General features: G+C 54.9%; 1 protein-coding gene across 1 annotated transcript in view; it reads right to left on the reverse strand.

Annotated features, from left to right (window-relative positions):
• SLC35F3 (solute carrier family 35, member F3) overlaps positions 1-12,932 on the reverse strand; it is a gene marked incomplete at its 5' end in the record, with an annotated part of 19,310 nt that overhangs the window by 5,085 nt on the left and 1,293 nt on the right. Inside the window, 2 exons of the mRNA XM_005881360.2 lie at positions 366-491; positions 4,897-5,116. Coding sequence (XP_005881422.1) covers positions 366-491; positions 4,897-5,116 — 346 coding nt within the window. The remainder of the gene's footprint in view (positions 1-365; positions 492-4,896; positions 5,117-12,932) is intronic.

Genomic DNA, 12,932 nt, shown 5'->3' on the forward strand with positions numbered 1-12,932 from the left:
CCAATAAAAATATATTTTAAAAAATTTAAATGACAAAGCCGCACCCTGTCTGATCTGGTGGGAAATTATCTCACCAAACACTGAGCCGGCCATTGAGGGTCCCTGACCTTCCCCAGTCCTCGCTGAACGATGACATCACCAATCTCACCCTGAAGACCCATGGCCACACCCACTTTACCCCAAATGCTACAAAGGTTTGGCCACCAATGGGAGGGTCTGGAGAGCTGGGGCCAAGGCTGCCGGGAGCTCGGGCACCAGGGACAGAGGTCCTAAGGCCCAGGCACCATCGAGGTTCCCGCGTCCGGCCAGGCGGCCACGCCGATACCCGGGTCCTCACGGCAGGAGGCTCCCACGCACCGCCTTACCTTGTAGAGCGCAGACATGGACGCGGAGCCCACCACCAGCGCGATGCCGATGACCGAGTGGCTGTGGAAGCCGTCGGCGTAGGTCATCATCACGATCCCAGCGATGGCGAGGATGGCGGCCACGATCTGCAGGGGAAGAAGGCGACAGCGTCAGGGCGGGCAGGGACCCAGAGACCCTGCGTGCCAACGAGGCCGAATGTTCCCGAGAGCTCGGGAGCTGAGGGGAATGGGCCTCCTTTTCGGTCCTTTAAAAAAAAATAATTCAGAGAGGAAGAGGGAGAGAGAGAGAAACATCAAAGATGAGAGAGAACCACCAATCGGCTGCCTCCTGCACGCCCAGCATTGGGGATCGAGCCCGCAACCCGGGCACGTGCCCTGACCGGGAATGGGACCCGGGGCCCTTCAGTCCACAGGCCGACGCTCTATCCACTGAGCCACACCAGCCAGGGCTCGCTCCTTCTTTGAACAGCAAGCCAAGGCTGCCTCCTCTAAATCTCTGCTCTTGGGTAGATGAGACAGAGCCTGGCGCGGCCACAGTACAGCTGGCCAGGAGGGCATCACGGTGAGCATCACCCGGTGGCCGGTCGCCCTCATTCTTGGGAACGTGGGAAGGAGGTGCCACACTCCAGTGGCAGCTACTTACTTGGTCACGGCAGGGCCTGGCAGACAGCGCCTGGCCGTGACCTCCCCGCTCCTTCCCAGCCCTCTGACGGCACCTCATGTGGTCTCGCTTCTCTGCATCCCGACAGCCGGGCCTGTGAGGTCCGCAGATCAGGGCCCGTGTCACACGCCCACTGCAGGGTGTTCCGATGGGGCATGTGTCTCTGTCTGCAGGGCCACAGACGGGGCACTAGCCCGAGAGGTGCCGTTTCTCTTCTCAGCTGCTGCAGGGCCCTCCCTCATGGCTCCCTCCACCCTGTTCTGGCGGGTACAGGCCGCAGGTGGGAGGGGAGTGCCAGGAAGATGCTCACACGCCCGACGTGCAAAGGAAAGCATCCGAGTGCACGGGGGATAGTGACTTTGGGACAGCTCCCCAGGGAGAAGTGTGCCAGCTCCAAGGGCAAGTCCAAGTTCTTAAAAAAATATATATATTTGTATTGATTTCAGAGAGGAAGGCAGAGGAAGAGAGAGACAGAAACATCCATGATGAGAGAGAATCATGCATTGGCTGCCTCCTGCAGCCCCACACTGGGGATCGAGCCCGCAACCCGGGCATGTGCCCTTGAGCAGAATCGAACCAAGACCTCCTAGTTCATAGGTTGATGCCCAACCACTGAGCCACACCGTCGGGGCGGGAAGTCCAAGTTCTGATCTGAGGGGTCACGGAGCCCCAGCAGAGTCGCTGGGCGTGGGGTGTGGGCACAGGGAGCGCAGGACCAACGTGTGCAATGCGAGTTTCAATCCTGGGTTTACGGAGTGTTTTCTCGCTCTACGGGTCATTCAAAGCTGACCTCTGCTCTCTCTCACACTACCACACGGCTCACATGTAGGGAGTGGGTCCTGGCATAAGTGTCTCCTATGCATTTTCTCATTTAACCCTTAACATTGGTAGATATTTTCATGCATTTCATTTTATAGACATGAAAACGGGTTCAGAGAGGTGAAGGAAGTTGCCCCGAGTCACACAGCAGGTGTGTGGCAGAGCAGGGAGGCAGCGTGCCGGCCCGTCAGCCTGCAAAGTCAGTGTCTATATTTATACAAACAGGAAAGTATGACTCACACGGCGAGCCACCGCCGACTGCATTTTGAGATTTGACTCCAAGTGTCCTTGGCGGTTTAGATGTCGAGTTGCTAGTGAAGGTGACACAGTTTAGGCTCAGGCAGTGCCTGCGCGGCAGACGTATTCCAGTGTGTTCCTCCCGCCATAGTCTCACCAGACGACACATCGGCACCTAACACAGAGGCTCCCGAGAGGGGCGGGGACCCTCCGCAGAGACACTGTCTGCCCCCGTCCGTCTGCCCACCTCTCGGGATTAGTCGTTTTAGCCACTTCACACATCACGTATGTATTGCATGTTCAAACACCACGTGTACCGCGTACAACTCCTCGTTAAGAGAAAGAGGCAGTGAGTTAATAGCGATTTTCCCAACAAGAGAACAGGAATTGACAAAAGAGCAGGCAGCTGGCTGGCGTGGCTCAGTGGTTGAGCGTCGACCTAGGAACCTGGAGGTCACGGTTCGATTCCCGGTCAGGGCACGTGCCCGGGTTGTGGGCTCGATCCCCAGTGGGGGGCGTGCAGGAGGCAGCCGATCTATGATTCTCCCTCATCATGGATGCTTTTCTCTCTCTCTCTCTCTCCCTCTCCCTTCCTCTCTGAAATCAATAAAAAAAAATTTTTTTTTTAAAAGAGAAAAGCCCACAACCTCAGCTGGGCCTCTTGCTCCTTCGTCAGCCTCTCCTGGTTGGAAAGCACGGGCAGTGGGTGCAGCCGGAGGACCCCACCTGCCGCCTCCCCTGAGCCGCGGGCTGGGCTGGCTCCCCCAGTCCCTTCCCCCCTCCAGCGCCTGGTCACAGCCCGTGGGCCTCGAGCTAGGAGGGGCCGGAGGTCGGAGGTCGTGGGAGGTCGTGCCCCGGAGCCCCCACGCTCTCCCGCTGTGGCCGCTCCCTCTGCCCCAAACTGCCTCCTGAAATGGGGGAAGCCTCTGCTGCCGCCAACCGCCAACCGAGAAGTGGGGGCCCCCTCGGGCCCTCTCACCGACAGAGACCCACCCCCTGAGTTCCACGGGCCAGGCCTGCCTCACCTTCTCAGAATGGTTCTAGAAGGTGAGCGCGAACGGCTAGTGTGGAACGAGGTGGCTGAGGCTCAGAGACGGGAGTAACCGGCTCCAGGCCTGACAGCTCGCAGAGAGGAACCAAGACGCAAGCCTGACGCTAGGCTGGAGTCCCTGCTGCGTTAGGGCCCCTGAGTCTGAACAGCCGGGAAGAGCACACGGAAGCATCACGGGTGACACACGGGCCATCCTCCCAGGTCACCCCTGAGGCCGTAAGAGGCCGCCTGCCCCAGCGTTAGACACGTTGGCTTCCTTCCGGTCTGACCTGCGCCTGTTGGTTCTAGTCTGGTCATGTGACCTGCACCTGTTCCTTCTGCTCTGGTCATGTGACCTGCACCTGTTCCTTCTGGTCTGGTCATGTGACCTGCACCTGTTCCTTCTGCTCTGGTCATGTGATCTGCACCTGTTCCTTCTGGTCTGGACATGTGACCTGCACCTGTTCCTTCTGGTCTGGACATGTGACCTGTACCTGTTCCTTCTGCTCTGGTCATGTGACCTGCACCTGTTCCTTCTGCTCTGGTCATGTGACCTGCACCTGTTCCTTCTGCTCTGGTCATGTGACCTGCACCTGTTCCTTCTGCTCTGGTCATGTGACCTGCACCTGTTCCTTCTGGTCTGGTCATGTGATCTGCACCTGTTCCTTCAGGTCTGGACATGTGACCTGCACCTGTTCCTTCTGGTCTGGTCATGTGATCTGCACCTGTTTTTTCTGGCACCACAGCCCTTGTGACCTGAGTAACTGTCTTAACAACACGAGTCCTCTCTGTCAACTACTCACAGACCGTTATGTCTGGGAGACTCAAGCTTGTTCCTCAGCCCTCCAGCAGGGGGCAGTGTCAGCTCCCTTCAGTCCCTGGAAATGACCCAGGGGAAGGTTCTGGGAGAACCCGTGCAGCAGGCAGGCCTGGTCCTGGTTGCAAATCCCCACCGGTTTATCCAGGGGACCCTGCCTGTCTCCCGGGCCAGCTGCTGGGCCTCCCGGATCTCGCCAGCTTCCTGAACTCCCAAAAACGAGACGAGGGAAACCCAGCACCACTCAGAGCGGGAGCTGTCAGGAGGCCGGCACAGCCTTCCCCCAGGAGGGGTGATGGTTAGAGACCGAAAGTCCATCACCAATGCCGCCTCCTTGCTCCTTGGTTCAGCCGGGCCTGGTGCCGAGGCTGCAGCATAGCCCACCCTGGCCACAAGGCCAAAACAGCCAGGCGAGACCAGCTCTAGGACACGAGGGAAACCCTTTTTTTTTTTTTAAGAGAGAGAATAGGAGGGAGGAGAAGAGACAGAGAGAGAGAGAGAGAGAGAGAAACATTGATGTGCAAGAGACACATGATTGGTTGTCAATTCCCAGACCGGGCTGGGAATTGAGCCCACAACCGAGGTACATGCCCTTGACCGGAATCGAGCCTGGGACCCTTCAGTCCACAGGCCCACGCGCTCTCCACGGAGCCACACCGGTGAGGGCCACACACCCTCCCCAGGCCGGGTCCCCGACGGGCACGCGCTTCAGGGAACGCTTGTGGAGAAGCCTGAAATGAAAGGTGCTCTCATGGGCGCTTGTCGAGTATGGTTTGCAAGCAAGAAGGTCTGCAAGGCACACCGAGAACAGGGGCCCCCTGCCGGGGTCCTCGCCGCCGCGGCCAGATCGGCAGGAGGGCGGCCAGCGGCTCGGGCTCGGGGGCCAGCGCACGGAGCGAACGAGAAAGCCGATGGGCGGGCGGTGGTCGGCATGAGCGCGGGAGGGAGGCGGGCAGCCAGGACTTACCCTCACGCCCATGAACCTGTCCCTGAGAACGATCCACGAGAGCAAGAACACAAACGCCTTGTTGCAGCAGAAGAGCACGGAGGCGTCGGTGGTGTTTATTTTCTTTATTGCGTGTAAGTACAGGTAGTTTGTGAGTGTCCACAGGACACCAAACGGGGCTGCCTTGGTGAAAAACACCTTCAAAGTCAAGCCATTGCCTCCAAAAAACCGAGAGCATTCCCTAAAACAGGAGAGAAGGCAGCGTTATTACCGTCGCACGTTCTCCTACGCCCGTCTCTCTCTTTTGTTTTTTTTGTTTTGTTTTTTTATCGATGTCAGAGAGGAAGGGAGAGGGGGACAGAGAGAAACATCCGTGATGAGAGAGAATCATGGATCGGCTGCCTCCGGCACGCCCCACCCTGGGGAGCGAGCCTGCAACCCGGGCCTGTGCCCTGACCGGGAATCGAACCACAACCTGCTGGTTCATAGATTGACGCTCAACCACTGAGCCACAGGGGCCAGGGCCGCCCTGTCTTTTTTTTAAAAAAAGCACTTATAGGAAGGGTGGGAGCTTTTTATTTATCATTACTAGAGGCCCAGTGCATGAATTTGTGCACGGGTGGAGTCCCTCGGCGTGGCTGGCAATCGAGGCCTATGGGGGGGCTGGCTGGCAGGGGGGAGGGGCCGAGGGAGGTTGGCTGTGGGAATGCACTGACCACCAGAGGGCAGCTCCTGCGCTGAGTGTCTGCCCCCTGGTGGTCAGTGTGCGTCATAGCGACTGGTCGACGGGTTGTTCTGGTTGTTTGGTCCTAACGGTCGCTTAGGCTTTTATAGATATAATTTATGGATGTGCAGTGAAGAGAACATCGCACAATGATCTGATGTCGTGTTATTCCCTCTGTGCATGTCAGGTTGGCCCCTGATGCCTCAACAGAAGGTGGTTCAAGGATCGTGCCAATAATGTCAACCTCTTTTAACTAAGAGGTTGACCCTTCTTACGGGAACACAGAGCAAGTAGGATTTCCAAGTTCCCTCTGACTCACTGTTACAAAAAAATGACTCATGTTGGGACAGGAGCCATCCAAAGCCAACCGGAAGCTTACACCCCCTCCAAGAACCTGCCTTTGATTCCTGCAAAGTGTGATGGATGTAGACATGGGGGGGAAAGGGCGTGCAGACATGGCTGGGTACTGGCAGCCCAAGTGGCTGATGGGAAGTGGGGAGGGGCGTGGGGATCCATCCTGGAGATGAATCCATCCTGGAGGTGAGATTCCTGGGCCCAGTAGAGCTCTGGTGGCCCTTTGAGGGATTACAGCTCCGCTGAGCAGATTTTAGTTCTAAGGAGACCAAGGTAATTGACCCCAGGCTAGTGAGCCTGGTGCTGACGGGAGACCCAAAACTGTGCCCTCACCCGCGTCAGCTGCCTTGCCCACATAGACCTTGATTGCAAGGGAACCCGAGAGAGAGGAAGACCATCAGTCCACCTGCCAGAGACCTCTTCTTGGGCACAAGGAAGGGAGCACAGGAGGTACCCTCTTGACTGACCTCCACTTAACTGACATGACAGCCTAAAGCTCCTCATTCCTGGGCAGACGGAAGGCCCCAGCCACTGGTTCCTACCAACTGAGGCACGAGCTGGCCAAGATTGATTGACTGATTGAAATATACTTTTATTGATTGCAGAGAGGGAGGGAGAGGGAGAGAGATAGAAGCATCAATGAGAGAGAATCATGGATCGGCTGCCTCCTGCTCGCCCCTCACTGGGGATGGAGCCTGCAACCCCGGGCATGTGCCCTGACCGGGAATCGAACCGTGACCTCCTGGTTCCTAGGTCGACGCTCAATCCCTGAGCCACGCCGGCCGGGCCAGCAACTCCTCTTTCACCAGCAACATCCCGTGGGTGTGGATTTGATCCCATCAGCAAAGTCACCAAACACAAAGCCCCGTGACCACGGGCACACCTGCTCCAAATACGAACTGTAACTCAAAACTGTGACAACCTGGAAATGTCAACGGCCCACTGTTGACCCAAGACCAAACCCAGTAGGCAAACAGCCGTTCGCCTGGTAACTAACTCATCAGCTCTACTGAACCAACTAATGTCAGGACACAAACAACCCTGCTTCCCTAATGCAGACTGAGACCCAGCCCCCACCCGGGGGAGCGAGAAGGAGAAGGTGGGGGCCGAGCCCGAGCCTTGGCAACTGCCCGGGGTCTCTCCTCCCGCTGGGGGCCACAGTCAGAAACCTGCTTCTGGAACCCATCCCTGAAGCTGCACCGTGTCCCCGGCTGACCCGCAGGAAGCGGGCCGAGGGGATGGGGGTGAGGGAGGCCTCTGGCACCCTCGGGTCCCGGGTCTGCCAACCTCCAATGCCACAGGCCCTCCTGAGGGCCAGGAAGGGGAATCATGAGGAGAGGATCCGGTTGGCACTGCATTAGCCAAAAGGGTACTTCACAAAATGACTTTTGTCTTTAAGAGAAAAAGAAATTTTTCCATAAGCCTTTCCATTTTCCTTGGCTTGGCCTCATGTTAAAGAACGGAACGTTGCCCACACTGACCTTTTGATTGTTAACCGCGTCCCTGCGAGGGGCACCACGCCGTGTATGTTGGGGGCCACAGGAGAGGGGCAGGCACGGAAGTGGCCGGTCAGAGCCTGTCCCTGCTCCTGGTCGATTGTGATGGAGGCGCCGGAGAGGGAGGAGCGAGGGGCTGACGTTCGGGGCCTCTGCCCCGAGTCTGTCACCTAATCATCCTCATGTGACTTGGGGTTCAGTTCTCCCCTCTCAGTAAGTGAAAAAGGCGAGGTTCTAGGTGGAGAGACTTGCCCATCGTGCCCAGATCGCTGAATTCCATACCCCCCAAGCCCCAATTTACTCCCCAGCCTAGGCCGGTTCGTCTTCACCACCCACACCCCACACCCCACACGAAGGACACTGGAATCCAAGACCCAAACCTCCGTCCAGCGGGCTCCCGGGGACCCTGAGCGGGGCTCCCGGAGCACCGTGACCTCTTCCTTCATCCCAGATGTCATTACTGAACGGGTAGCTGAGTTACAGAGGGAGGCCTCGCTCCTTCGGTCTAAACCGGTGGAGTTTTTCTCCAAGTGAGAAAAGCTGAAGAAAGAACAGGTGAAGTTTCTGGAACAGGTGGAAGCTGCTTTCAATCCCCACAGCAGCTTCCCCCAGAACGTGTGGGCGCACCGGGCACTTGTTATAAACTCAGAGCCGGGGTCCTCCGGGCAGAAGGTATCTGAAAGTGTAGACACAAGCCTGGAACCCACACCTGAACCAGCCCCCGGGGAGTTCCTGGGGACACCACGCCCCGGGAACTGCCATCCCAGTGACCAGCACGGAAGGGCCCGCCCACAGACCTGAGAACATTCAATCACACCATCCCCACGACCTTCCCGGAGGCGGGGCCTCCACAGTCTCAAGGTCAAACGCTGGCACCTGCCCTACTTACCTAGACTACCATTTCCTATCCCAACGTCTTCTTCCACAAGCCCTCAAAACACGGCCGAGCCTTCGCTTTCAAAATGAGCTTTCAACGAGAGGGGCCTGGGTGAACCTGGCTTTGTCCTGCAGCTGTGATCTCAGTGGGCAAGGAGATCGGCATCCAAACAAAGACGTCACTGAATACAGCAGCCTGACTAACCGAAAAACCCCCACCCGGGAATAAAAACAGTCCCACTCCGCCTCGATCAGAGAGTCCGCACAACTGAGGAGACGGCTCTGGTCAGAAGCTGTGCCCGGCATGCATCTGGCTTATAGTTTCTTGCCATATATATATATTTTTATTGATTTCAGAGAGGAAGGGAGAGGGAGAGAGAGAGACAGAAACATCAATGATGAGAATCGCTGATCGGCTGCCTCCTACTGGGGATCGAGCCCGCAACTCGGGCATGTGCCCTTGACCGGAATCGAACCCAGGACCCTTCAGTCCACAGGCTGATGCTCTAGCCACTGAGCAAAACCAGCTAGGGCTATTGTGCTTTTTCACTGAACAGTATTTCTTGGATGTGTTTCCTTGTCATTGCATATGGTCCATCACCTCCCTATTTATCTATCGTCTATCTGTCTATCTATCTATCTATCTATCTATCTATGTAATCTGCCAATGCTTTGGGTGTTTAACTTAAATTGATATGGTTTCACATTGTGCTTTTTCACTGAACAATATTTCTTGGATGTGTTTCCTTGTCATTGCAATATGGTCCATCACCTCCCTATTTATCAATCGTCTATCTACCTGTCTGTCTGTCTGTCTATCTATGTAATCTGCCGATGCTTTGGGTGTTTAACTTAAATTGATATGGTTTCACTGGGAAACTGTAAAATGTCAACAATCACACCTTTTTGGTGATGAAGGTTATGAGAGATAAAAATTTAAAATAAAACAAAGGGCGTCAAATGCTATCTGAGGAGCACAGAAGGTTCTTGCGGCTGAAATGTCTTCAGATGATCCTGCTACGCCAGTGACTGTCAACCCACTTCCTTCCATGGCCCACATAAACCGATCACTAAAATTCTGTGGCACACCAAAACCTGTATTATTTTTCCCCCAATCTGACCAAAAATAAAAATGATCTAATTTTGATTCATTCATGGGCCGAAGCTCTCTGTGTCCTCTCACTGTGTGTGAGATCCCACAGGTGTCAGATGCCAAAGCTCTCCGTGCCTCAGGGCTGCTGCTGGGTGTCTTGGTGAATTCTCCATGCCAGTTATATACGTGTTTATAACACGCAGTGTGTGAGACCCACAGGTGTCAGATGCCAAAGCTCTCCGTGCCTCAGGGCTGCTGCTGGGTGTCTTGGTGAATTCTCCATGCCAGTTATATACACGTTCATAACACATGTCAGCCCCACACCAATGTCCTGGTGTGTTTCTCCATGCCAGTTATATACGTGTTCATAACATGCATCAACTCCACACCAATGTCCTGGTGTGTCTCTCCATGCCAGTTATAGACATGTTCATAACACATGTCAGCCCCACACCAATGTCCTGGTGTGTTTCCCATGCCCGTTATATACATGTTCACAACACGCATCAGCCCCACACCAATGTCCTGGTGTGTTTCCCATGCCAGTTATAGACATGTTCATAACACATGTCAGCCCCACACCGATGTCCTGGTGTGTTTCTACATGCCAGTTATAGACATGTTTATAACACGCATCAGCCCCACACCAATGTCCTGGTGTGTTTCCCATGCCAGTTATATACGTGTTCATAACACGCCTCAGCCCCACATGCTCTCACCCCCGAGGCTTCCCGGCAAGCAGTTGGTCTCTGGTACAGCTCGTTCCCTGAGCGGCTGTTTCGCAGGGCTGCCTCGTCCGCTGCCTAACGCGAAGCTCTTGGTGTTTTCGCTGGGATCCCATTAAATTCAGAAATGCACGTGGGGAGGCTGACACTTTGATGTTGTTGAGTCTGAGCAGAGTTGAATGTTCTCTTCACAGCGGCCCTATAAAACCCTGTTGTTTATGACGAGGGACTTAACGGGGTTTGGGTTGAGCTTGTAAACGGGCTCTTTTCTTTCATAGAATTTCTATGTGGCTGTTACTCCCACCGCCCACTTGGGACTCCTGTGAGCCGGGGGCGTGGCTCCCTCCCTCCTCTCTAAGATCTACTTAGCCTCACCTGCCCCCTAAAACGGATTCTGCAAAATGCAAATGTCCTCATATCCCTCAGGCCACTCTCAGCTCCCCACCGCGGAGGAAACGTCTTTACCAGGAAACAAGGGCATTGTCTGAGCTTAAACACACCAGCGTTCACCCAACTTTCACAAAAATTCAACAAACCGGACGCTCAAAAAGAACCATTCGAAAGACCAACACCCCAACACTAATTCATAATGAAATATTAACCAGCCTGTCCCCCTTCTTTGGTGGAGTACTTAAAGCCCTTCTTTCTTTTTTAAAAATATATTTGTATTGATTTCAGTGAGGAAGGGAGAGGGAGAAAGAAACATCGATGATGAGAGAGATCCGATAGGCTGCCTCCTGCACGCCCCCTACTGGGGATGGAGCCCGCAACCCGGGCATGTGCCCTGACCGGGAATCAAACTGTGACTCCTGGTTCACACACCTCAATGTTCAACCCCTGAGCCATAACGGCCCGGCTTAAAGCCTTTCTTTGAAAAAATTCCCATCCTTCCCCCAAACCCAAGAGAAACAAGCAGCAAATAATGCCACGAAATGGTTCTGAGGATACGTTCCTGCGGCGAGGGAGCTGTAGCTCCCAGGGCTTTTAATTTATTTTCTTATAAATTAATAATGCATGTGTGATTGAGAGGAACTCATTAAACGCGAGCGCCATAAAGCCAGGCACTCAGACAGGAAGCGCGAGGAAGGTTCCCGATGTGTTCCTCGGGACGCTGAGTACACAAATCATTTTGTTTTTGCTCCGCTTAACGCAGACAACAGCCAAGGAGGGAAATGCAATTACGATCATTCTACTGAGAAAAGGCCCAAGAATGGGATTTGCACAAACGTCACAAAAGGCGGCTGCTTCTGGCCCATCTGACTTTTGCCTTCTGTGACCGACTCAACTCCAAGGAAGGGGGTGTGGCCACCCAACCAACGTGCCCTTTCCATGTCTGAGCGTGGCCCAGGCCCTGGCCCGCCAGTTACAGGGGACCCATGAATAGCTGGGTGTCTCTTGGGGTACGGTGACCTCGGCTGGAAAACACCTCTGAAATTTCCCAGGGACCCTCTGCGGCAGACCCTAACCCGCTCAGCCCCCAACCTGCAGGGGTGCAGCGGTCGCCAACCTTTTGGACCTTGCGGATCACCAGTGGTCCGCGGGCCATGGGTTGGCGGCCAACCTGCTGGTTTAGAGGACTGGCCGGCGGTGTCTGGGCAGGTGGCCCAGCCCGCTCTGGCTCGTGCCTGGAGTAGATAAACTGTGTTTGGTGACTCTGTGAAGCATTCACCATGGATGCTTTGTATAGAAAGAGGATTTGGTCTGATTTTTCTTTAAAAACGAGGCATCGTCATGTCCAGTGATTGCGTTTCCCACAGGCCCTCAATTCCCAAGCGGAGGTAGGCCTATGAGGAATGTCATAACGAACAATGCAAATGCCAGAGAGTCCCTTTGCTCTGTGGCCCCGTTAGAAATAAAATAGCTCAGCCCGGCCGGCGTGGCTCAGTGGTTGAGCATCGACCTATGAACCAGGAGGTCACAGTTCCATTCCCGGTCAGGGCACATGCCCGGGATGTGGGCTCGATCCCCAGTGTGGGGCGTGCAGGAGGCAGCCGATCCGTGATTCTCTCTCATCATGGATGTTTCTATCTCTCTCTCCCTCTCCCTTCCTCTCTGACATCAATAAAAACATATATATTAAAAAAAGAAGAAGAAAAAAGGGCCCATACGCCCACTGTTTGGTTTGAGCAGCAGCAGCAGATCCTAGCCAGAACTCCCAATTACAAATTAAACTCGCTTAGGGCCACTTAACTGTAAAATACACCCCTTTCCTCTGTGACGAAGAGCAGCCCAGCATTTCCCTCTGGCCTCAGGGCGATCTGGGGCCCTATCACCGTTCCTAACCCTCTTAGTCCCTGCCTGTGTCTGGCCGCTGTTCAGAGGAGGTACACTGCGTGTCTCTCTAGCAATTTCTGGCTAAGCTGACTCTGAGCCTGCCCAGGCCGGCTCGGTTCCGGTTCTGGTTCCAGGTTCCTGCGGGCCTGGCCTCCGGAAGCCACTCGGAATCCTTTTTCCTGGGGGGTGTGTGTGTGAGGCTGGCCTGTGGCTAACCAAGCCCCACCAGGGCCCTTCTTCTAAAAGCAGTGCCCTGGCCCTCGCTGGTGTGGCTCAGTGGATAGAGCGTCGACCTGCAGACTGAGGGGTTCCAGGTTCGATTCCGGTCAAGGGCACATGCCCGGGTTGTGGGCTCGATCCCCGGTAGAGGGTGTGCAGGAGGCAGCCAATCAATGATTCTCTCTCATCACTGATGTTTCTCTCTCTCTCTCTCTCCTTATTCCTTCCTCTCTGAAATCAATAAAAATACATTTTAAAAAATTAAAAAAATAAAAGCAGTGCTCTGATTACACCTT

This window comes from Myotis brandtii, unplaced genomic scaffold (genome assembly GCF_000412655.1).
Source record: "Myotis brandtii unplaced genomic scaffold, ASM41265v1 scaffold679, whole genome shotgun sequence".
NCBI classification, from domain to species: Eukaryota; Metazoa; Chordata; class Mammalia; order Chiroptera; family Vespertilionidae; genus Myotis; species Myotis brandtii.